The following is a 27,182-nucleotide window of genomic DNA, read 5'->3' as shown; positions in this document are numbered from 1 at the left end:
TACCAGGCAACATCCTGGTAAACCTTCTCTGCACTCTCTCCAATGCCTCCACGTCCTTCTGGTAGTGCGGCGACCAGAACTGGACGCAGTACTCCAAATGTGGCCTAACCAGCGTTCTATACAGCTGCATCATCACACTCCAGCTTTTATACTCTATACCCCGTCCTATAAAGGCAAGCATACCATATGCCTTCTTCACCACCTTCTCCACCTGTGTTGCCACCTTCAAGGATTTGTGGACTTGCACACCTAGGTCCCTCTGTGTTTCTATACTCCTGATGACTCTGCCATTTATTGTATAACTCCTCCCTACATTACTTCTTCCAAAATGCATCACTTCGCATTTATCCGGATTAAACTCCATCTGCCACCTCTCCGCCCAATTTTCCAGCCTATCTATATCCTGCTGTATTGCCCGACAAGAGTGAGAATCAACAGAAATTGTTCCTATTCAACAATTAAAATGTACTGTTACCAGTGAGAATAGTGCATATCAGAAATGTAGAGAATTTCCCGAGTGTGCTGGGATAGATTTCTGTTCCAGAACCAATAAGGTGGCATACCATATTAAATTCAGTAATCAGCCAGATTTAGTTGATAGCTTAATAGTGCGTGAAAATTTAGCTAATAGCAATCGCAGTATAATTGAATGCAAAGTAATGGTTGACAGGGAGAAATATGAAGCAGTTATTAAGGTTCCAGATTTGGATAAGATTGACTTCAATGAAATGAAACAGAAACTACTATAAACTAAGCAAATCCGTTAATGAGTAAAATGACAGAGGATCAGTGGGAAGTGTTCAAAAATAATCTATTTGGTTTATAGCCTGAAGGGCAAGAGTGTGACTTGCCAAAGAAATGGAGGAAAAAGGAACAATATTAAACTAAAAAATGACATATAAAATGCATAGATATCAGAGATGCTGCCAAATGGAAGAAACACAAAGAACAGCAATGAGTGACAAAGCAGATGGTAATAGCTGCAAAAAGGGAGCTCGAAAAGCAGCCAACTTCCAAGGGATATGAAAATCAACAAAAATCTTTACAATTCTATTCGGATAGAAAGGGTGGTCAGGAACAATGTAGACTCCTGGGAAACTGATAATGGTGATATTATCAATGAAGCTAACAATTTGATTTTGCGTCAATGTTTTCAGTAGAGGAAGAGGTCAAAATGCCTAAGGAAACTAATATTGAGCCAGGGGCAGAGTCAAAACTAATGTAAACAAAAAAGCAGTAACAAAGACATTAACTGCACTAAAGACTGACAAATCCCCAAGAGCAGATGGTTTCCATCCCAGGATTTGAAAGGAAGTGGGTGAGGACATTGCAAATGCCCTAACTATAATTTTCCAAAGTTCTCTCGATTTCAATTTGAAAATTGCACCTGCTACTCCACTATTTTAAAAAACACCATCGCTATAACCAAAACTTGGCCGAAGGAGGGGCAAAAATGGCGGCACAACAACCCTGGATATAGAGTTTTCAGGTAGGATAGAGAGGGGGATAAAAAGGCGGGGACTAAAGAAAAGATTAAAGAATGAATTACAGCTGTGAGGAGGGATGTAAATGAAGCCATATGATATTGAACTCAGAAATACAAAAGGGGCAGTCACACTGCTAGGATTGTACTATATGGAAGGGAGTTCGAAGAGCAAATATGTAGACATATTTCTGAGTGCAAACACAATAGGGCAGTAATCGTTGGGGACTTTGACTATCCTAATATCAATTGGAATACAACAGTGTGAACGGCACAGAGAGTGCAAAATTCTTCAATTGCATTCAAGACAACATTTTAACCAGCATATCACAAGCTCAACGAGAGAGAGAGTGCAATTCTAGATTTGCTCTTAGGAAATGAAGCTGGACAAGTGGATGAAGTAGCAGTGGGGGATCATTTTGTAGGTTGTGACCATAATTTTTAGTCAGTGACACAAATTTGTAATTCCTCTTTGGCCACGGGGAAGTGCCAGAGGACTGGAGGACAACTAATGCGGTTCCACTTTTCAAGAAGGGTGGTAGAGATGAACCAGGAAATTACAGACCAGTGAGTTGATTGATTGATGCTTTTTGAAGCGATGACAGGGGAATGTCAATAATTGTTATTCTTCTAGACTTCCAGTAAGCATATCATAAGTTGCTGTGATTGAGTCCAGCACTAAGGGGCATAGTCCAAGCTCCAAACCGCTTAGTGGTGAAATTAGGAAACACTAGTACACACAAAAGATGCTAGAAGTTTGGAACACTCTTCCTTGAACAGCTATTAATGCTAGATCAATTATAATTTGAAATCTAAGACCGATAGACTTTTGTCAACCAAGGGGTTACAGGATGAAGGAGAGTGAGGCTCAAGGGGTGAATGGTCATCGCTGTGTTTTGGTGAATTTCACTTGCCATGTGTCTGCCCATTGCACCAACACATATCCACACATTTCCAAATTTTGTGTCATTTGTAGGCTTTGACATTATGCCCCACACCCTTACTTCATTGACACGAACGTACATCAGCAACAGCAATAGTCCTGGTACTGAATCATGAGGAATTCAACTTATACCTCCCTTCAGTCTGACAAACAACTATTCACCACAGCACTTTGTTATATCCCTGAGACAATTTTCTATCAATGCTGCTACTGCCCCTTATATTGGATGGGCTTCAATTTTTCTAAAGAGCTTAAAAATGTGAACTTTGTTAAAAGCGTTTTAAAAGTCCATATACACATCAATCAGAATGTCTCATCCATCCTCTCTGTTGCCTCAAAGAACTCAATCAAGTTAGCCAAACATGATTTTCCCTGAAATTCATACCTGTCCCTCCTTCATTTATTTCCCAAATTGCTGTTAATTTCCTGCTGGATTAGCTTGTTGAAAGCTGGTGTACCAAAATTTATTTTAAAATTCATTCATGGGATATGGGCATTGCTGGCTAGGCCAGCATTTATTGCGAATGCTTGATTATCAGTAAGGATAGGCAACAACACCTACACCACGATCATCCTCAACACCGGTGCCCCACAGGCTGTGTTCTCAGCCCCCTACTATACTCCTTGTACACCTATGACTGTGTGGCCAAATTCCCCTCCAATTCGATTTTCAAGTTTGCTGACGACACCACCGTAGTGGGTCGGATCTCAAACAATGACGAGACAGAGTACAGGAATGAGATAGAGAATCTGGTGAACTGGTGCGGCAACAATAATCTCTCCCTCGATGTCAACAAAACGATGGAGATTTTCATCGATTTCAGGAAGCGTAGTGGAGGACATGCCTGACTACATCAATGGGGACGAAGTAGAAATGGTCAAGAACTTCAAGTTTTTCGGTGTCCAGATCACCAGCAACCTGTCCTGGTACCCCCATGCTGACACTATCGTTAAGAAAGCCCACCAACGCCTCTACTTTCTCAGACCAAGGAAATTTAGTATGTCAGCTACAACTCTCACCAACTTTTACAGATGCACCATAGAAAGTATTCTTTCTGGTTGCATCACAGCTTGGTATGGCTCCTGTCTGCCCAAGACCGCAAGAAACTACAAAAGGTCGTGAATGTAGCCCAGTTCTTCACGCAAACCAGCCCCCCATTCATTGACTCTGTCTACACTTTCCGCTGCCTCGGAAAAGCAGCCGGCATACTTAAGGACCCCATGCACCCCAGACATTCTCTCTTCCACCCTCTTCCGTTGAGAAAAAGATACAAAAGTCTGAGGTCACGTACCAACCGACTCAAGAACAGCTTCTTCCCTGCTGCCGTCAGACTTTTGAATGGACTTGCCTTGCGTTAAGTTGATCTTTCTCTGCACCCTAACTATGACAGCAACACTACATTCTGCACTCGCTCCTTTCCTTCTCTATGAACGGTATGCTTTGTCTGTATAGCATGCAAAAAACAATACTTTTCGCTGTATACTAATACGTGACAATAATAAATCAAATCAAATCATCCTTGAGAAGTTGCCTTCTTGAATCATTGCAGGGCATGTAATGTAGGTTCATGCAAAGTGCTGTTAGAGAGGGAGTTACAGAATTGTGACCCAGTGACAGTTGCTTGGAAGGAAACTTCCATGTGGTGGTGTTCCCATGTCTGCTGCCCTTGTCCTTCTTGATGGTAGTAGTCGTGAGTTTGGAAGGTGCTATCGGAGGAACCTCGCTGAGTTCCAGCAGTGCACCTTGTAGATGGTGCACACTGTTACCACTGTGCGTCAGTGGAGGAGGGAGTGAATAACTATGGATGGGGAGCCAATTAAACAAACCGCTTTGTTTTAAGTTGAAGTATTAATGTCACAAGTAGGCTTACATTAATACTGCAATGAAGTTACTGTGAAAATTCCCTATTCGCCACACTCCGGCATTTGTTCAGGTACACCAAGGGAGAATTTAGCATGGCCAATGCACCTAACAAGCACGTATTTCAGAAAGTGGGAAGAAACCGAAGCACCCGGAGAAAACCCACGCAGACAAGGGGAGAACGTGCAGTCTCCGCACAGACAATGACCCAAGCTAGGAATCAAACCTGGGTTCCTGGCACTGTGAGGCAGCGGTGCTAACCACTGTGCCACCCTGTCTTAGATGCTGTCAAGATTCTTGGGAGTTGTTTGAGCTATACTCATGCAGGCAAGTGGAGAACATTCCATCACACTGCTGACTTGTGCCTTGTAGATGGTGGGCAGGCTTTGGGCAGTCAGAAGGTAAGTGAGTTACACACTGCAGAATTGCCAATGCTTGACCTGCTCTTGTAGCTACAGTATTTATAGTCCAGTTCAGTTTCAGGCAAGTGGTTTTCCAAAGGATGTTGTGATAATAGTAGTGCATTTAATCTAGATATAGATATATTTTTTAATGTATGAGAGGAACGTTTAAAAATTCAGTTTTAGGCTACGGGCAGTCGGTATGTCTGGTGGGAATGCAACTCAGATACCAGGAGGGCAAGTGGCTATGTTAAGTAGAGTTAATAGACTTTTGTTTACTTACGTTCCCCTGGGATTTCTTATTAGAGTGATTGACTGGGTTGTGTGATGATGTGGTTTGTGTGCAGTTCTGGGTCTGCAGCAGAGAGAGAAAAAAGCTTTTGCAGAAGGCAGTTGAGTTTGCAGCTGAAGCCGGGTTGAAGTTATCAGGATTTTTCAGGCTTCTGGAACTCTATCTCTCCGAAAGTCTCAAGACTATATACATTCATTATAGCAAGTATGTTTACGGTTGCTAACTGTATTTAAAGTGGCATTTACATCCATAAGAGGAATGTTGCTTACTTGGAACTACACCAGTGATAAGTTAGAAATTAAAGTTGTTTCCTTTCATTTTTAAATATTGTTCAACTGTTAATAGTTAAGCTGCTTCATTTGTTTGAGTTATATTTAAACTGTGTTATGAAATAAAGTTAGCTTTACTAGAAAAGGATCCCTACTTTATCAGTGGAATAATTCCTGGGAGCATTCTTTCCTCACATTTATGTCAAAATAGAAAAATTGTTGGGGTCTAGTCTGGCTTCATAATATACCTTGGGGTACTGATCTAGGATCCTAACGATGGTAATAGTGGGGGATTCAGCAATGGTATCATTAAATGTCAGTAGGCAATGGCTAGATTCACATTGCTTGGCAATTGTGTGGTGCGAATATTACTTGTGACTGATCAGCATTTGGACATGGACAGCTTCAGAACCTGACGAGTTGTGAATAGTGCTGAACATTATGAAATTATCACCGAACATTGCCACTTCTAACTTTATGATGAAAGGAAGGTCATTGATGAAGCAGCTGAAGATAGTTAGGTCTAGGACAACTAACTTGCCTTCAATTGCTGATGCAATTTATCCTTCTTGCCTTTTTTGGAATAATCCCACTCAGAAGTCACAGGCTGGGAGGAAATTTACAATGCTGCGGAAGACCCTCCTCTGAGGTTAGCCAGAGTCATATTGTTTGGGCAAAACAGAGGGAGTTTTATTTTACCTCATTAAACTGAGAATACTTGACACCAGCACAGTGTCCCAGTGACATAAAAGAGCCCATGGCACTATCTAGAAGATGAAGGCGTGTTATCCCTGGTATGTTAACCAATATTTATCCCTCCAGCAACATATGAATCAACGATCATGTAAAAAAATATATTTTGTTCATTATCACACTGCTACTTAACAGAGCTTGCTGTGTGTAAATTGGCTGTCGTGCTTCCTATGTTGCAAGAGTGACTATACTTCAAAAGAAATACATTGGCTGTAAAGCACCACCGGACATGCTTTGATTATCAAAGGTGCAAGACAAATGCAAGTCTTCCTTTCTTTCTTATTTTTTTCCACCACAAATATTCTACAGGCTGCTGAGCATCAAAATCCATAGAGAATGACTTTTTAACAGTACTTACATCAACGAAATCTAACTAGCTAAAAGGACTACAGAAAATAATATTGGTCAGATGAGTTTACCACCGAGAGTGTCAGGATAGAAAGAACCAGGTTCGATTATGTGCTCTAAGGCAACTGCCAGGTGTTCCAGTTCCGAAGCTCTAATCAGTAAAGTTACTGCAAGACAAACACTTCAGCTGCCTGTCTGATTCACAAATTGGGTCAGAGTGACAGGAGTGGACTCTGAATGGTAGACGAAATCCTGCAGCGTGCATTGATGCCCAGTCAGCAAAGTCTCAGCCCTTTCAATCAGATCCAAAGTACATTTCAAAACTAACCAGATTGTCACCCTGCATCTCACAGCAGCAAACCTACTAGCTGCAATTACACAGAACTCTGCTAACAGCACGGGCGCAGCGATCAACAGCAAGCCCCCGCCAACATTTTACATGCTCAGCTGACGAAAGGAGGAGAAATACAAGGCCATACCCCTAAAACACTGCAAGAGATGAGCAAACTCGCAGGCACACTGTGCATTAGTGGCAGGAAACTCTGTGGCAAGAATGAAGAACTGGCTTGAGGCGGGTCTCTGCTTTCCACTTCCAAAAACAATAACCTATTTACCACAGCTGGGGTGAGTGGGTTAATCTTCCTGACAAGAAAGAAAATGGGAACAGCCCCTTATGTGATCAACCCCTCAAGCTTCTCTGCTATTCAAGTAGTTCATGGTTGATTTGCATCTCGGCTCCAATAACCTGTCTTGGTTCCATAACTCTTAATATCCTTACCTAACAAAAATCTACCAATCTCAGCTTTGAAATTTTCAGCTGACCCCCAGCCTGTTATTCTACCTATGTTGTTCGTACCTGCATGGACCATGACAAAGGGATCCTCCCACTACAAGTTCCTCTCCAGTCCAGAGCAGAGGTCCTGAATGCTGGCACCGGACAGCCAACACAGCCATCTGAACTCTCGCTTCTTGCTACAGAGAATAGTGTCAATTCCCCTCACTATACTATTCCCCACTACCACCACCATCCATGGCCAGTCAGCTCACCCACCCTCATCGCTGAAAGAACCTCAAACTGCTGGACAATTGCAGAGGCTGACACTCCTATACTCCTGCCCTCTGGGTCCCCTTACCTGCCTCAGTTGCTTCCTGTCCCTGTCCACTTTCTAAACCAGGAGACCCAATCCTAAAGGGGTGTGACTACCTCTTGAAACAAAGTGTGCAGGTAACTCCCTCCCCAGTGTGGGTCAGCCCTGATTTGACTATGCTGCCCTTGAGTATGTTACTGCTGTAACTGCCGTGTTTTCATCACTTTCAATCCCAGAGACCACAATACTGGGAGCTTCCCATCTATTAGCGTCTTTGAGAATATCCAGCCTTTCATTAACAGGAATTTGTGACTTATATATCCGTATCCCTCGGGTCCTTCTGTCCTCGGCTGGAATTAAATCAAATCAGTCAAAAACATTGAAGAGGATGTTTAGTTTTGTGACTTTAAAAATCAGTCTTGAAGAAAGTGAATACACATTCCACAGTCACAGTCATCCACATGAAAGCAAATATTACACTTTGTATCAAACAGAAAACAAAAAAGGGACCAGGTTGGGAACATGGTTGATTGAATACAGTTTAATCAGTGTGGTGAAAAATTAGCAGCATCATCTGCTCAACAGACAGCTTGCAATCTTAAATCAGAAGCCAGGCAGGCCAGCCCGGTCTGTGCAAACAGAAATACACTCAGTCTTACTTTTTGACATGTTTGACTTTCATGCTGGCTGTGCTCCCACACGGGCGGAGTGGGAGTTCTCCGGGGAGATCAGGAAGGTCAGCACTCCTCGCCTGTGGACAGAAGGAGAAAGTGATCAGTACTTGGGCCGTGCACACAAGTTTCAGTTTGTTATTTTAAACAGAGAATTTTACAGCACAGAAACAAGCCAATCAGTATGACTGATCCAAGTTGGTGTCTGTACGCTCCACATGAGCCTCCTCTCATCTTCACTCATCTAACCTTGTCAACAACACTTTCTACTTTTCCCTCATTTATTTGGATGACTACTCCTTGTGATAGCTAGTTCGGCATTCTTACTGAATTCCCTATTGGATTTATCAATAATAATCTTCAATATAAATGACCTATCTTTGGACTCCCCGCAATCCTTTATAATTTTAAAGACCTCTTACAGACCATCACCTCTCAGCCTTTTCTTTTCTAGAAAAGAGTCTAGCCTTTTCAGTTTTCCCAGTTTTGCTAACATTCATGCATCATTTCAAGTGCCACGGTATCCATTTTACAATATGGAAATCAGAAATGTTCACAGCACATCATAACAAAGGCTATGGATACTGGGAATCTGAAATAAAAACATTAAATGTTGAAAATACAGAGTAGGTCTGGCAGCATCTGTGTGGAGAACTGGGTTAACCTTTCAGCTCGACCTTTCATCTGGACCTCAAGTGTAGCCTAACCAAGGTTTCTGCTTTTCAATTTTATCCCCCCAGAAAATAATCTCAATGCTTTCTTTGTATTATGCTGTTAACCTGCACTGCTACAATTAGTGATTTGTGTATCCGTACCCTCCAGTCCCTCTGTCCTCTACCACATTTAGAGACTCATCCCACACTGACACCTTCATTCTAGTCTTCCACAAACACCGCTACGACTCTCACCAATTTTTACAGATGTACCATAGAAAGAATCCTTTCCGGATGGATCACAGCTTGGTATGGCTCCAGCTCTGTCCAAGACTGCAAGAAACTACAAAAGGTTGTGAATATAGCCCAGTCCATCACGCAAACCAGCCTCCCATCCACTGACTCTGTCTACACTCCCCACTGCCTCGGTAAAGTAGCCTGCATAATCAAGAACCCCACGCACCCCAGACATTCTCTCTTCCACCTTCTTCCACTGCAAATATAAAGATACAAAAGTTTGGGGTCACGTATCAACCGACTCAAGAACAGCTTCTTCTCTGCTGCCATCAGACTTTTCAATGGACCTACCATATATTAAGCTAATCTTTGTCTATACCCTAGCTACAACTGTAACACTATATTCTGCATCCTCTCCTTTCCTTCTCCCCTGCGTACTCTATGAATGGTATGCTTTGTCTGTATAGCACGCAAGGAACAATACTTTTCACTGTATCCCAATACATGTGACAATAATAAATCAAATGGGGCGGTAGGTGGTTAGCACTGCTGCCTCACAGCGCCAGGGACCTGGGTTCAATTCCCGACTTGGGTCATTGTCTGTGTGGAGTTTGCACGTTCTCCCTGACTGTGTGGGTTTCCTTTGGGTGCTCGAGTTTCCTCCCACAATCCAAAGATGTGCAGGTTAGATGGTTTGGCCATGCAAAATTGCCCCTTAGTGTCAGGGGGACTGGCTAGGATATATGCTTGAGGTTATGGAGATAGGGCCTGGGTGGGATTGTGGTCGATGCAGACTCGATGGGCCGAATGGCCTCCTTCTGCACTGTACGATTCTATGATCTATGATATCAAATCTAACCAGTTGCCTGGTTATGGGGTACAATACAACAATGTCCAGTATTAAAAGGATCAGCGTTCAGTAATATCAGACACCCACTGTGCTAAGCTTATTATAAATAGTTCAACATATTGTATATCATGTCCAAAGACACATAATTTAAGAAAATATAACCTTATCGCTAACAGGTTCAGATTCTTAGATACTTCCTCTTTCCTGCACCTTTAGTCTGGGAATCAGGATTTGTCACACCATTCCCCACTTTTCTTAGAACCTCATCTCACGACCCTTAATCATTCCTTCTCTCTAAAATCTATAGACCACCCTTTAAAATCTCATCCTGATGCCACTTAACCATTTGCTTCATCCTCTCTGCCACGAGACCCTGCTTCAGTGGTGCCCTACAGTTCCCAATATTCAAGTTAGAAAACTATGAAACATTAAACCTAAATAAATTTCACTCACAAATCAAATCTGAACATTAGTAACAGGTTTTAATGTATGTGGTAGAGGTGTTGCCCACCCACATGAAAGCCGGTGAAAGCCTCACCTCTTTTTTGGGGAAGGCCAACCGCATAACTGGACAGTGGCAGCCCTTCCCTGGATCAAAGACTCTGGAGGCAAAAGTCCCAGCTGCCGAGAGCTGCCAGCCGAATCAGAGACTGGCAGCTCTTTATTATGCTCAGTGCCACTGAGGAGGAGCTGGCTGCTGCCAGCAATGCACCGGCTTAAGGACCAGCAGAGGGACCCAGATCACAGATGAGTGCTGGTGGGAGGGGAACTGCAGGGAAAGGGTAGCTCAGAGAGAGGAGCAAGGGAGGTCAGCAGCAAGAGGAGGGAGATGGCTATCAGGAGGCACTCCTCATTGTCCAATGCCAGGCACAAAGAACAACTAATCCGCAACTCCCAGAAGCCCACAAGCAACCCAGACTGGGGTTGGTTTCCAGGCTTCTTGCATGGCAAGTTACCCAGCTGCCACGTTACGAATATCAGGGGCAGTAGGATGAGGCCTTTACTCTGGGCCGTCAACAAGCCATCATGGCTTAAGCGGGATAAAGGCAGAGGAAGTGGGATCCTCACTGCCCGATTAAATGCTCTTCTGCCACAAAACCCACCACGGGGCATTGAATTCCACTCTGGGTGTGGTGGTTATTTGAACACTGTCAGATCCGATCATGGTATTAGCTTGGCTCAGTGTAAATGGTATTAGTTGACATATCAATGGGGATATCAACACTTCAGATAGAGCGGAGAATCTTTTGGCAAAACACAATAACTTGTCAATTTAACGAATTAATCAATGTGTGCTCTAAACCGTTTCCAATCAGTCAGTACACACTCTGAACTGATTTGTCAGTCAGTACACACTAAACCGACTCCAGTCAGCTTTCTTAGTCAAGGATGACTTGCTTCCACACTGAAAAGGCATTCTCAGGTGATTGAGTAGTCCAATGTGCAACCTACAGTCTGTGTCACAGGTGAGGAGGCTGGAAGTTATACACTCTAAATTGAATCAGCATCTATCTGTTTTATCTGAATCATCAAAGATTATTTCACCTGAATAGAAAATATTTGCTGAAGAGTCACTTAATATGCTTCTAGATAAAACACAGTAAGAAGTCTCACAACACCAGGTTAACAGCCATGAGGGGGCAGTATATGACTATTGAACCAAGGAAAGTTGCATTCTCTCACGCAATATATTATCCCCAGCTCCCTCACAGAACTGAAGATGCCAACCTAGGAAACTATCTAAAACTGAAAAAACATCTGAACTTACATATATCTAAACAGGTGACAATGGAAAAGTGGATCTGATCATAGAGTCATGACATATGGGAATAATAATAAGTGTTTCCGGACTAATGTCTAGTGCTCACTTCTGCCAGGAAAAATAAGTAAGAAGTTTAACAACACCAGGTTAAAGTCCAACAGGTTTATTTGGTAGCAAAAGCTACACAAGCTTTCGGAGCTCCAAGCCCCTTCTTCAGGTGAGTGGGAATTCTGTTTACAAACAGGGCATATAAAGACATAGACTCAATTTACATGAATAATGGTTGGAATGCGAATACTTACAGCTAATCAAGTCTTTAAGATACAAACAACGTGAGTGGAGAGAGCATCAAGACAGGCTAAAAAGATGTGTATTGTCTCCAGACAAGACAGCCAGTGAAACTCTGCAGGTCCAGGCAGGCTGTGGGGGTTACAAATAGTGTGCCATGAACCCAATATCCCGGTTGAGGCTGTCCTCGTGTGTGCGGAACTTGGCTATCAGTTTCTGCTCAGCGACTCTGCGCTGTCGTGTGTCATGAAGGCCGCCTTGGAGAACGCTTACCCGAATATCAGAGGCCGAATGCCCGTGACCGCTGAAGTGCTCCCCAACAGGAAGAGAACACTCTTGCCTGGTGATTGTCGAGCGGTGTTCATTCATCCGTTGTCGCAGCGTCTGCATAGTTTCCCCAATGTACCATGCATCGGGACATCCTTTCCTGCAGCGTATCAGGTAGACAACGTTGGCCGAGTTGCAAGAGTATGTGCCGTGTACCTGGTGGATGGTGTTCTCACGTGAGATGATGGCATCTGTGTCGATGATCCGGCACGTCTTGCAGAGGTTGCTGTGGCAGGGTTGTGTGGTGTCGTGGTCACTGTTCTCCTGAAGGGTGGGTAGTTTGCTGCGGACAATGGTCTGTTTGAGGTTGTGCGGTTGTTTGAAGGCAAGAAGTGGGTCTGTGTCTTTATATGCCCTGTTTGTGAACAGAATTCCCACTCACCTGAAGGGGCTTGGAGCTCCGAAAGCTTGTGTGGCTTTTGCTACCAAATAAACCTGTTGGACTTTAATCTGGTGTTGTTAAACTTCTTACTGTGTTTACCCCAGTCCAACGCCGGCATCTCCACATCAGGAAAAATAAGTACAGATTTAAAGTTGCCGTCTTCCATTCTGAGCCCATCTGTGAGCTACTGACCTACAGTGGGGGTGGGCATGAGAGGAGTGTAGGGAATTTCTCTGAACTCCAACTGAAACATAAATATCTTTGAAGTAAATTTTCAACCAAATTATCCTGTCCATAAAGCTTAATCTAGTTCGAGCATTCGAATGCCTTATGCCAGGAATAGTTTGCAATGCAGTTGGGATAATTCCATCCCCATTACTTGCTCTCTCCCCCAGATGAATGAGTCACAGACCTAAGGACAATCTACACAGAACCGAGCCACCCTGACGACAGCACGATGGCACAGTGGTTAGCAGTGCTGCTCACAGCGCCAGGGACCCGGGTTCAATTCCAGCCTCAGATCACTGTGTAGAGTTTGCACCCTGTATTTGTGTGGGTTTCCTCCTGGTGTTCTGCTTTCTTCCCACACTCCAAAAGATGTGCGGGTTAGGTTGATTGGCCATGCTAAATTGACCCTTGGTGGCAGGGGGACTAGCTAGGGTAAATATGTGGGGTTACAGGGATAAGGCCTGGGTGGGATTGTTGTTGGTGTAGGCTCAATGTGCCGAATAGCCTCCTTCTGCACTGTAGGGATTCTATGAAGGACAACTTTGGAAGAGAAAATTAATGCAAGTGAATTTTTCTGATAAACGTGGACACGGAGTCTGAAATATTGAATGTTCATAAGCTGATATGCAATAACACTGAACTTAATAAAGAATTAAAGTTAGATGAGTAAGTCCAAATCCAAGACATTTTATCTGGCATCCAATACTTTCATTATCCATTTCCAGAACACCCATGGAGCAAGAGTGTTGAGCTTTTATTAAAAAACACACTGCCTCTCCAAATATTAAGCCTTAGGATATTTAAGTCTGTGTGGAGTTTGCACATTCTCCTCGTGTCTGCGTGGGTTTCCTCCGGGTGCTCCGGTTTCCTCCCACAGTCCAAAGATGTGCGGGTTAGGTTGATTGGCCATGCTAAAATTGCCCCTTAGTGTCCTGAGATGCGTAGGTTAGAGAGATTAGTGTGTTAAATATGTAGAGATATGGGGGTACGGCCTGGGGGGATTGTGGTCGGTGCAGACTCGATGGACCAAATGGCCTCTTTCTGCACTTTAGGGTTCTATGATTCTATGAAGTCTACACTCTGTACTAGAACAAAACTATCACAGAATATCAGCCCTTCACTAGAGTTAAACTATGAGGGATAGAGGCCAAGTTGAGCACATTTTCATTGCAAATATATCCTCATTTACACTATCACTGTTGTGTTGACTGTGACCATACACACTCCCAAAATTGTAGACACACTCACAAAGCTCTTGCTGAACACACTGGTTGTATATTTACACCAAGGTAAGAATGCATTCCTAGGCCAGTATTGAAAATCACTTGTCTCAATTCCATGAATTCCAGTAATAAACTTCATTGCGAACAGACAGAAGCTGTGGCTGTCTGCTTTTTATCTCAAACCTTAGCTGGAAGGGAATAGGCACAGTTCCTGAACACTCCAGATCATAAATCACTGCAATGCGTGATTTTAGAAGAATTTTTTCATCACAAGTGAAAGCCAGAACTCCTGACCTAATTTTACTGGTTTCCAGCTCTTCACTACAGGGTTATTCAATATTAACTACTGGCCACATCTGGCAAATTGAGAATCCAGATGTGGTGATTCCTGATTAACAAATTAAAAAAATAGACATAGCTGGTCATATCTGACAGGCAAATTTGTGAATGTTATCCTTTTGATAGTTTTGTTGGTAAAATGGAGGGATGAACGCATATATTCGAGTATTTTAGTGATTGTCATGTATGCTTTATTTTCTTGGTTACTGCTTACTAGTTATCTTTTTTAAATTCATTCAAATGAAGCGAGCCAACAAGACCAACATTAGTTGCCCATTCCTAATTGCCTTTGCGAAGGTGGTAGTGAGTCACCTTTTTGAATATTTATATTTATATGGAGTTTATATGGAGTAAGGGGAAATATGAAGACATAAGGCAGCAAATTAGAGGAGTAAATTGGAAGGAGGTATTCTCGGGGAAATGTACTGAAGTGAGGTGGCAGTTTTTCCAAGGAATGTCTGTCTAGAGTTCTACAGGACAATGTTCCGAGCAGACAGGGAGATGTTGGTAGGTTAAAGGAACCGTGGTGCACGAAAGCTGTGCGGGACCTAGTCGAGAAGAAAAGGAAAGCATACAAAAGGTTCAGAGAGCTTGGCGAAGATAGGGATCTAGATGAGTATACGGCTTGTAGGAAGGGACTAAAGAAGGAAATTAGGAGAGCCAGAAGGGGTCACGAGAAGGCCTTGGCAGGTAGGATTAAGGAAAACCCTAAGGCGTTCTATGAATATGTGAAGAGTAAAAGGATGAGACGTGAAGGAATAGGGCCTATAAAAGGTGATGGCGGAAAGTCTGTATGGAACCAGTAGAAATGGCAGAGGTGCTGAATGAGTATTTTGCCTCGGTTTTCACAGAGGAGAAGGACCTGGGTGAATGTACTGCGGGCTTGCGGTGGACTGAAAAGATTGAGTATGTGGACTTTAACAAAGAGGTTGTGCTGGAATCTTTGAATGGCATCAAGATAGATAAGTCACCGGGTCCGGATGGGATGTACCCCAGGTTACTGTGGGAGGCGAGGGAAGAGATTGCAGAGCCTCTGGCGATGATCTTTGCATCGTCGATGGAGACGGGAGAGGTGCCGGAGGATTGGAGGATTGCGGATATGGTTCCTATTTTCAAGAAGGGGAATAGGGATAGCCCAGGGAATTACCGACCGGTGAGTCTAACCTCAGTGGTTGGTAAGCTGATGGAGAAGATCCTGAGGGACAAGATTTATGAGCATTTAGAGAGGTTTAGTATGCTCAAGAATACTCAGCATGGCTTTGTCAAAGGCAGATCGTGCCTTACGAGCCTGGTGGAGTTCTTCGAAAATGTGACTAAACACATTGACGAAGGAAAAGCGGTAGATGTGGTTTATATGGATTTTAGCAAGGTGTTCGATAAGGTCCCCCATGCAAGGCTTCTAGAAAAAGTGAGAGGGCATGGGATCCAAGGGGCTGCTGCCCCTGTGGATCCAGAACTGGCTTGCCCAAAGGACAGTAAGAAGTTTAACAACACCAGGTTAAAGTCCAACAGGTTTATTTGGTAGCAAAAGCCACACAAGCTTTCGAGGCTCTAAGCCCCTTCTTCAGGTGAGTGGGCAAGGCAGAGAGTGGGTATAGATGGATCTTTTTCTAATTGGAGGTCGGTCACCAGTGGTGTGCCCCAGGGATCTATTCTGGGACCTTTGCTGTCTGTCATTTTCATAAATGACCTGGATGAGGAAGTGGAGGGATGGGTTGGTAAGTTTGCCGACGACACGAAGGTTGGTGGGGTTGTGGATAGTCTGGAGGGATATCAGAAGTTACAGAGGGACATAGATAGGATGCAAGACTGGGCGGAGAAGTGGCAGATGGACTTCAACCCAGATAAATGCGTAGTACTCCATTTTGGCAGGTCAAATGGGATGAAGGAGTACAATATAAAGGGAAAGACTCTTAGTACTGTAGAGGATCAGAAGGGCCTTGGGGACCGGGTCCATAGGACTCTAAAATCGGCCCCGCAGGTGGAGGAGATGGTAAGAAGGCATATGGTGTGCTGGCCTTTATCAATCGAGAGACTGAGTTTAGGAGTCCGGGGATAATGATGCAGCTATATAAGACCCTCGTCAGACCCCACTTGGAGTACTGTGCTCAGTTCTGGTCGCCTCATTACAGGAAGGATGTGGAAAAGATTGAAAGGGTGCGGAGGAGATTTACAAGGATGTTGCCTGGATTGAGTGGCATGCCTTGTGAGGATAGGCTGAGGGAGCTTGTTCTTTTCTCCCTGGAGAGACGTAGGATGAGAGGAAACCTAATAGAGGTATATAAGATGTTGAGAGGCATATATCGGGTGGACTCTCAGAGGCTTTTTCCCAGGGTGGAAATGGCTGCCACAAGAGGACACAGGTTTAAGGTGCTGGGGGGGTAGGTACAGGGGAAATGTTAGGGAGAAATTTTTCACACAGAGGGTGGTGGGCAAGTGGAATCGGCTGCCGTCAGTGGTGGTGGAGGCAAACTCAATAGGGTCTTTCAAGAGACTCCTGGATGAGTACATGGGACTTAATAGGATGGAGGGTTATAGGTAGGCCTGGAAGGTAGGATATGTTCGGCACAACTTGTGGGGCCGAAGGGCCTGTTTTGTGCTGTAGTTTTTCTTTGTTTCTTATATAGAGGTCACTGGCTTGCCTCGCCACTTCAGTGGGTAGTTAAGAGCCAACCACATAACTGGAGTCATAGATAACCCAGAGTGGGGAGGGATGTCAGGCTTTCTTCCTTGAAAGGACATTAGTACTCTTGACAGGATTGTTTTTTGCTAAATCATGACAATCAAATTAGTGATATCAGATTTTTATTCTAGATTTGTTTAATTGTTTTAATTTAAATTCCCTAGCAGCCATGGTGGGATTTGAGGTCATGTTCCTGGTTTAGCAACCCAGGCCTCTGGATTACTGATTCATTAATATAACCGCTATGCTACTGTTCCTCTATCTGGTAAAATGATGAAAACAATAGATTTCAACGCCTTAGAAGCACCAACAATATTGTAAGGAAAGGGAAGTTGTTAATTAACATGGTCAGCTCAACCAACTGTAATAACACCTCAGGTCAGCAAGTGAAAGCAAATCCAACCAATATCGAGCAGCTCCAACAAGGAACGTCATGGCAACAGTCCAAATTTCCTGGATGGAGAGTAAGGGCAGGTCTGCTGCCATTGAGCCCCCTGTAAGGATGCAGAAGAGACAATGGGATTGACTGCAGGAGTAGAACATAGAACATAGAACATAGAACATTACAGCGCAGAACAGGCCCTTCGGCCCACGATGTTGCACCGACCAGTTAAAAAAAAAAACTGTGACCCTCCAACCTAAACCAATTTCTTTTCGTCCATGAACCTATCTACGGATCTCTTAAACGCCCCCAAACTAGGCGCATTTACTACTGATGCTGGCAGGGCATTCCAATCCCTCACCACCCTCTGGGTAAAGAACCTACCCCTGACATCGGTTCTATAACTACCCCCCCTCAATTTAAAGCCATGCCCCCTCGTGCTGGATTTCTCCATCAGAGGAAAAAGGCTATCACTATCCACCCTATCTAAACCTCTAATCATCTTATATGTTTCAATAAGATCCCCTCTTAGCCGCCGCCTTTCCAGCGAAAACAATCCCAAATCCCTCAGCCTCTCCTCATAGGATCTCCCCTCCATACCAGGCAACATCCTGGTAAACCTCCTCTGCACCCTCTCCAAAGCCTCCACATCCTTCCTGTAATGTGGGGACCAGAACTGCACACAGTACTCCAAGTGCGGCCGCACCAGAGTTGTGTACAGTTGCAACATAACGCTACGACTCCTAAATTCAATCCCCCTACCAATAAACGCCAAGACACCATATGCCTTCTTAACAACCTTATCTACTTGATTCCCAACTTTCAGGGATCTATGCACACATACACCTAGATCCCTCTGCTCCTCCACACTATTCAAAGTCCTCCCGTTAGCCCTATACTCAACACATCTGTTATTCCTACCAAAGTGAATTACCTCACACTTCTCCGCATTAAACTCCATCCGCCACCTCTCGGCCCAACTTTGCAACCTGTCTAAGTCTTCCTGCAAACTACGACACCCTTCCTCACTGTCTACCACACCACCGACTTTGGTGTCATCAGCAAATTTGCTAATCCACCCAACTATACCCTCATCCAGATCATTAATAAATATTACAAACAGCAGTGGCCCCAAAACAGATCCCTGAGGTACACCACTTGTAACCGCACTCCATGATGAATATTTACTATCAACCACCACCCTCTGTTTCCTATCCGCTAGCCAATTCCTGATCCAATTTCCTAGATCACCCCCAATCCCATACATCTGCATTTTCTGCAGAAGCCTACCATGGTGAACCTTATCAAACGCCTTACTAAAATCCATATATACCACGTCCACTGCCCTGCCCCCATCCACCTCCTTGGTCACTTTCTCAAAAAACTCAATAAGGTTAGTAAGGCACGACCTACCTGCCACAAAACCATGCTGACTATCACCTATCAATTCATTACTCTCCAAATAACTATAAATCCTATCCCTTATAATTTTTTCCAACATCTTGCCGACAACAGAAGTGAGACTCACCGGTCTATAATTCCCGGGGATTCATTTATGAGAAGCAATGACATAAATTGAACACGTTCATGCCAAGAAAAAACTGTCAGGAGAGGATATCATTGTTGACTAGATACTGTACAGAACCAGTAGAACTACAGAACGCGGCCCTGAAGGGGGTAAATTAAAAATCAACCTGTGGAAACAATAGGAGTGGCACAGTGGTTATCACTGCTGCCTCACAGCGCTCGGGACCCTGGGTCAATTCCAGCCTTCTCTATGATGTATTTCTTTGTTCTCCTCATATCAGCGTGTGTTTCCTCTGGGTGCTCCGGGTTTCCTTCCACAGCCCAAAGATGTACAGGTTAGGTGGAATGGCCATGTTTAATTGCCGCTTAGTGTTCCAAGACGTGTAGGTTCGGAGAATTAGCAGCATAAAAATATGGGGTTACAGGATTAGGGCAGGGGTGAGCCTTGGTGAGATGCTCTGTTGTAGAGTGATGCAGACTCCTTCTGCACCATAGGGATTCTATTCATACTTCAGTGAGTATGGAAGTAAATAGTATTCATTCAAATAAAAATTACATAGATCACTTAAACTATTATAGAATAATTGACAGAGATTGATTATGAGTGATAATAGTATTATTATTAGTGCTAATGCAACAGCCAAGACAGAAGACAAACTAGGTGGACCTTGGTCTTTTTTCAAATGGCAATTCTGATGCTCCTCTGGTGTGAATGAATAGAATAGATTTGTCACAAGAATCTACTGCTTTTGTGAATGGTTCTTTGGGAGAGCTGATTGATGTGCCAGTGAAAACCTCAGACAGAACAGCTTAACAGTGGGCAAAAGCTGGATGAAAATTTCACAATGAATGATAAATTTGGTTTGTGGAAACTAAGGAGCAGCCACTTTACTTTTTGTATAAAGTCATTTGGTGAATAATGTGAAGCATCGAGTATTGAATAGCTCCATTTGAATTTGACAGAAAATTTCCAATCGGTTCACAGAAGAACGAATAAAACTTCTCAACAACAAATCATTCACAGCAGCAAAATAATCCCAAAACAGATTCATCACCTTCAAAATTTACAACTTTGACCACTTATAGAACTTCTGACATCGAGGCACTTGTTAAATGTATGCAGGTGATGGGCATTAACTAGGGATTCATCGTGCCCCAACGGGCCACCATCATGTTGTTCAAGGAATACGATTCTCACTTAAGAACTTTGAGAGTGTATGTGTAGGGCGGCACAGTGGCACAGTGGTTAGCACTGCTGCCTCACAGTGCCAGGGACCTGGATTCGATTCTCAGCTTGGGTCACTGTCTGTGTGGAGTTTGCACATTTTCCCCCGTCTGCATGGGTTTCTTCCGGGTGCTCCAGTTTCCTCCCACAATCTGAAGGACGTGCTGGTTAGGTGCACAGGCCATGCTAAATTCTCCCTCAGTGCACCCGAATAGGCACCGGAGTGTGGCGACTAGGGGATTTTCACAGTTATTTCATTGCAGTGTTTATCTAAGCCTGTGACACTAATAAATAAACTTTAAATCGAGAGGTCATGGATTTAAACTTCAGATGAAGTTTCCTATGTAAAACACAAGAACAGACTTAAACTATTGTTGGATGAGGAGATGCATGTTTGTACTATGTTCTCTGTCAATAAATGCTTATAAAAGTGTGTGAAGACTGCAGTTCCATCCTTCATTAATTGTCTTTTTGCAGTAGTTGAAAATGGCTGCTTAAAGCTGAAGGTTAGAAACAAAGGAAAAGAAAATCAGGCAATAAACTAAAATCCTAGTGGGAACTGTGGAAAATGGCATAAAGCAAGTGTAAATTGTTGGGGTTTGATTATCTTCCGATGTTTATGGAACCAAATGGCCACTGCAGGAATGCAACAAATAATCTGGGGTTATGTCCCCACCAAAGACAAAACAAGATGTGGCCTTGGCACTATTTATTTGTTTTTTTTAAATTAATGTCACAAGTAGGCTTACATTAGCACTGCAATGAAGTTACTGTGAAAATCCCCTTGTCACTTCCTACAAGAAGTAAAGACACAAGTAAAAGTATCTTGTGAAATGGATGTCCAAGAGTTGGATAGTGATGAATGTTTGGACCTTCTATTAGAGTTCTTGGATGAAATTTACAATAAATATAATCTGATAAACAACTCTGGAGCAAACTCAGACTTTGATAGATTACAGAAAATAGATGGTCATTTCATGGAAGAACGTATCATGGACTATTAAGAGATTGCAAAAAGATGCTCAGAATCCAGTCTTTTGCTCCCTGGATGAGTCCTAGCATCTAAATGGATTGTTCTATGGCCAGTTACTGATTCTAACTGGTGTTCAGAGAAGGAGACTGTGTTGGATCAGATATCTGTTGCCTTCACAAAATTCCTGAGGAATCAGTCATTTCCTTCAGCCTTTGTGGAACAAATGAGAAATTCTACAAAGAAATAGAAAACCCAACCATTGCCATATTTATAAACTGTCCAGATGGTGAGCGCAAGAATCAATACAATAGAAGGATTAAAATTGGGCAGAATGATGATGAAAACGTTTAAAGTTTTTAAAGTACACTTAGGTCAGACCTCTATTTATTAACTATAGCTTAGCCTTCAAAATCATTGAGAAATAGCACAGTGGTTAGCACTGCTGCTTCACAGCTCCAGGGTCCCGGGTTCGTTTCCCGGCTCGGATTACTGTCTGTGTGGAGTTTGCACATTCTCCACATGTCTGCGTGGGTTTCCTCCGGGTGCTCCGGTTTCCTCCCACAGTCCAAAGATGTGCGGGTTAGGTTGATTGGCCAGGTTAAAAATTGCCCCTTAGAGTTCTGAGATGCGTAGGTTAGCGGGATTAGCGGGTAAAATATGTGGGGGTAGGGCCTGGGTGGGATTGTGGTCGGTGCAGACTTGATGGGCCGAATGGCCTCCTTCTGTACTGTAGGATTTCTATGATTCTATGAAATCATAGGAAATCATTATCGCAACAAAACTGACCTCCAAGCACTGTGGCCTAGGTTCAGCTCGTCCCTCTGCGACTGGATCCAAGGCTTCCTAACCCACAGACCGCAATCAGTTAGGATAGGCAACGACACCTCCTCCACGAATATCCTCAGCACAAGTGCCTCACAAGGCTGTGTCCTCAGCCCCCCACTATACTCCTTATACGCCTATGACTGTGTGGCCAAATTCCCCTCCAACTCGATTTTCAAGTTTGCTGATGACACCACCGTAGTGGGCTGGATCTTAAACAATGATGAGGTGGAGAACAGGAAAGAAATAGAGAATCTGGAGAATTGATGCGACAGCAATGATTTCTCCCTCAATGTCAGTAAAACAAAAAAGACAGTCATCAACTTCAGGAAGCGTAGTGGAGGGCATGCCCCTGTCTACATCAACGAGGATAAAGTGGAAATGGTTGAGAGCTTCAAGTTACTAGGTGTCCAGATGACCAACATGTCTTGGCCCCTCCACGCTGACGCAATAGGTAAGAAAGGCCACAAACACCTCTGCTTTCTCAGGAGGTTAAGGAAATTTGACATGTCCGCTACGACTCTCACCAACTTTTACAGAAGCACCATAGAAAGCATCCTTTCTGCATGTATCAAAGCATGATATCGCTCCAGTCTGACCAAGAACGCAAGAAACTAAAAAGAGTTGTGAATATAGCCCAGTCCATCACGCTAACAAGCCTCCCATCCATTTTCTCCATCTACACTTCCCGTTGCCTTGGAAAAGCGGCCAGCGTAACCAATAACCTGACGCATCCTGGACATGCTCTCTTCCAGCTTCTTCCATCAGGAAAAAGATACAAAAGTCTGAGAATACGTACCAATTGGCGCAAGAACAGCTTCTTCCCTGCTGCCATCAGACTTTTGAATGGACCTACCTTGTATTAAGCTGATCTTTCTCTACACCCTATTTGTAACTGCAACACTATATTCTGCATCTTCTCCTTTCCTTCTCCCCTATGTACTCTATGCAAGTTATGTTTTGTCTGTATAGCGTGCAAAAAACAATACTTTTCACTGTATCCCACATGACAATAATAAATCAAATCAAAATAAAGACATTCAGGCTATTACCTAAATTGGAACAGCATTAATAGATGAATGTATCCCAGGAATGCCCAAGGAACAATTAATAGGTGCTTTATGAGTGTACTGTTACGTGATAAATTTCTCAAAACGAATAGGTAAGGTGCTTGAAATGACGTATGATGAAGCAATTTCTGTGGAAAAGGATGAAGATCATGATGAATCTGAGTGAATTACCATCACGAGGAGTTTTGCCTCAGCGTTGAAGGGGCTAGTCATAGGCTCCATTACCTGTGCAGTACTAGATAGCATTTGTAGTTATTCCTACATTACAACGGTCATTACGCCTCAAAGGTACTTCGTTGGCTGTAAAGTGCATCGAGGTGCCTGGTTGTCATGAATGTTAGAATGTAATAGTCAGCTGACCAGCTGACTCAGTGTAAATAAGAACTTGTTTAGAATTGTGGGGAGCTTGGAGTGGCCCAGGGTGAGGCCCCAAGTTTGGAGTAATGAAGTTTCTTTATTAAACCCTTTCTTTGATTTATAAGTTGGAATAAGTTTTGTTGTGTTTCACTATCTGCATTTTGAAGAGTTCCTTCTGAGGAGACAATGAAAAGCCCTATATAACTCTAATTCTTTCAACAGTTATGTGGAACGGGTTGATGAAAGCGTTACTTTGATTTATTAAGCGGTGAGGATTAATGCAGGATTAAGAAATAAACTCTAGGTTTGATATGTCGATGACACTTTCATATGGCAACATGCTAGAAGAAAACATCAGTTTCCTACAACACTTGAAGAATCAAAATTTGAATAATCATTTCACCATTCAGACAGAACAACTTTCCATTCCATTTCTCGATATTCTGATCAGCCTGTCTCAGTTATTTCAAATCTACTGTAAGCCCCTCATAATGACAGATGACCTGAACTACTGATTTTCCATCACCACTCTAATCAGTTTCATTAGCGAAGCCTACTCCATCAGTAACACTTCCAAGATTAACACCCACCTTACTCACAGTGACTACAACATAAATGTTTACAGCATCTACTTCCACTAAGACAAGACATCGGTTCCACCTCGTACAGGTCGCAATACTTACTCAAATCAGCCAACATAGAATCACCATCTAAAAAGCTTCACTCCATTCTTCATACACACACACAGACTAGAAACCAGGTTTTAACAAACCAGGAATTTACAATACACACACATTGCAGACTTTCTACATTGGGAAAACAGGCTGCAGTATCCATCCTAGACTCTGTGGCCAAATGGGCCACCTAAAATGATGGTATGCAAGAGCATGCTGGGATAATTGGGCAAGCACTGAAACAGACAGGTTGCAGCCTCAAAAGAAATTGGACAGATAAACAGGCTGCAACTCAGACGACCGAATACACAGGAAATAGGCCATCCCAAAGACAATGAACACTCTCTGGTCAAACTGGGTTGTTTACCAGATGTGGAGATGCCGGCATTCTTACGTTGTTTACCAGACACAGGGGTGCCTTAACCCCATATTTGGGAGGGAGGTATGTGACTGACGTACCTCCAGTACCTACAGGCATGGCCATTGGGTACACACCTAGAGATCGATGTGGCAGCACCTGATTGGACTTTATCGATCAGGTTGATCAAGCCCGGATCGATTGATTGGCAATGGCCAAAAAGGGCACAAAACCAAGGAGGGATAAAAGGCGCTGCACAACAGAAGAATCTCTTTCCCTCTCTCTCCCAATGAACGAACCACAACAATGGTGAGCATCGCCAGCAACGAGGAGAGCCACCACACCAAAGGAAGGAAGGAAGACCAGAGCCAGAGTATCAGACCAGACTGAAGGACCAAACTATGCCGAGGACTACGGAGACCAACACAAGGCTAAAGGCCAATATCTACCTGGGTACTTGCCAGTCACGCAAAAGTTAAGTCAAGTCTAGTATTGGACTTGAACTTTAGTATTCTGTAAGATAACTTAGTATTGATTGGGTGGGTGATTAATAATTGTGTGTGAGAATAAATATTATTGTACTAACAAGTAGTTTACTTGCAATTCTTTGTCCATCGTATAAGGGTTTAAACTGACTGTGCAGCAGGCGCAGCAACAACACAAGTAACATCAAACCTACTTCAAATACAGTGAATGAGATAAGTCAGCTATCACCAAACATGTTCAACCACAACTCCACTAGCCCAACTTTAAACTTGTCTCATAATTCACAAACTGGCATACAAATTGCATCAGAGAGGTCTACCAACACCACACCACCCCCCAAGACTTCTCATCTACCACATCTGGATACCTTTACTCAACCCACTCTACACAACCAATCAGCAACAAGAATGTTAACACTACCTATTACAAACATAATACACTGACCAATCAGCAGTAACATCTTGCCCATATTCCATCCCCGACTACATATAACTACTTCTCGCAGCTGGTCCAGTCGTTCCCCCAGATCATGGGCTGTCTGAAATATTGGGGCCTATCAGGTCTTCCAAGGAAAAGAAAGATATAAACTGGTCTATTCAGAGCATAGCTTTTACATGGTATAAATATAAATTTATCATAGAATCATGGAATTAGCATTACTGCCTCACAGCGCCAGGGACCCAGGTTTGATTCCCGGCTTAGGTGGAGTTTGCACATTCTCCCCATGTCTGCATGGGTTTTTTCCTGGTGCTCCGGTTTCCTCCCACAGTCTAAAGATGTGCAGGTTAGCTGGATTGGCCATGCTAATAAAATTGCCCCTTAGTGTCAGGGGGACTAGCTAGGGTAAATACTAGAGTTATGGGGACAGGGCTGGGTAGGATTGTGGTCAATGCAGACTCGATGGGCCGAATAGCTCCTTCTGTACTGTAGGATTCTATGATTCTATGAAATTGAAATTTGTCTTCCTCGGAAATAGTACTACTTGTTTTAGGTTTACTACAACACGTTGAGGTCATTAAAGAAAGTTGTAATTCCAGTCAGTCAGTACCAATGTAGTCTTCTAAAAAGGTACTTATCTGTACAGTAGATCTTATGAAGAAAACACAAATGAAACTTGACATGGGGTTATGTTTTTTTTGCAAAATCAGTTAAGGCACTATTTACCCAGTCATGACTTTGTATCCATTAACCTGATGTTTCTCATCAGAGTTTTAAACAACTATCAATGGGATCAGATAATAAGAATCTGAGAGATAAACAAATTGCCTTAAAATTACATAGACCATATGCTCATCCTACCAGGCGAAGATGAAAAAAGTAAATGAGGCATATGCACCTCAAATGCTCAAGTGTTCTGTGAGGAAGATTCTGAGGAACAGAAGAACAAGGGCTGAATAGTAATGAGTCACAACACAGAACCAAGCCATCACATCCAAAGGCCAGTTGCCCCGAGTAGGTATTCAAGTAACATATATCCCAGACAAGTCTAGTGAATGGAGAAATAGGACAAGGGTGGGGGATACAGAACAAGCTACTGAAAAGTTTAAGTATTGGTTGTATGTGCAGGAAGATGGCCGAAATGTTAGGTCCATGGGATGACAGAATGGGGGGAAAAGAGGTGAAAGTAAGAAAGCACAGTGCAAGTATTGCCAGTGAACCCACAAATGATTCTTATTTCAAAAAACTAATGTGTACTGCAGAAACAAATCTCCAATGGTGCAAGGGGGAGAGCTCAGAATCCTGCAAAGTGCAAGTAAAAGCTCACAGCTTGAATAGATTACGCCATGAAATGAAGGCCATGGAACAGTCTCATAAAAGAGCTAAAAGCACAACTTCTGATTATCATTTGATAACTTAAGGATAAACGAAGAAGAAAGGCAAAACAAAGGAAATTAGATAGCTGTCACGAATTTTGAATTTACTCTGAGGTACTAGATGAGGGAAACTAGTTTTCGCAAACAGGTGGACTTATGCAAAAATGTCCTTGCAGACAGGACTACCGCGAGGCTAGTTACTAGGGTTTTGAAGAGCGACTGGATGATACAGATGTTAGTGGATTCTCCCACAGCTGGAAAAGTAATCAAAATCTTTGTAACTCTTCTGGCCACATACACATAGGATTGTAATTCAGCTGACGAAAAATCATCACCTTGCCTAAATGTGACTTTTATGAGAGAAGTGTATAAGAACCTACGAATGACATTCCACCATTCAATATGGTGATGCT

General features: G+C 43.2%; 1 protein-coding gene across 2 annotated transcripts in view; it reads right to left on the bottom strand.

The window, feature by feature from the left end:
• The window catches only part of LOC144480063 (rho GTPase-activating protein 32-like), a 413,821-nt gene that overhangs the window by 132,648 nt on the left and 253,991 nt on the right, over nt 1-27,182 (bottom strand). For both annotated transcript variants that reach the window (XM_078199237.1, XM_078199236.1), the window contains exon 4: nt 8,098-8,189. In XM_078199237.1, the coding sequence (XP_078055363.1) occupies nt 8,098-8,189 (92 nt within the window). The remainder of the gene's footprint in view (nt 1-8,097; nt 8,190-27,182) is intronic.

This window comes from Mustelus asterias, chromosome 27 (genome assembly GCF_964213995.1).
Source record: "Mustelus asterias chromosome 27, sMusAst1.hap1.1, whole genome shotgun sequence".
In the NCBI taxonomy this organism is placed as follows: domain Eukaryota; kingdom Metazoa; phylum Chordata; class Chondrichthyes; order Carcharhiniformes; family Triakidae; genus Mustelus; species Mustelus asterias.
This window is presented reverse-complemented; position numbering and strand designations above follow the sequence as displayed.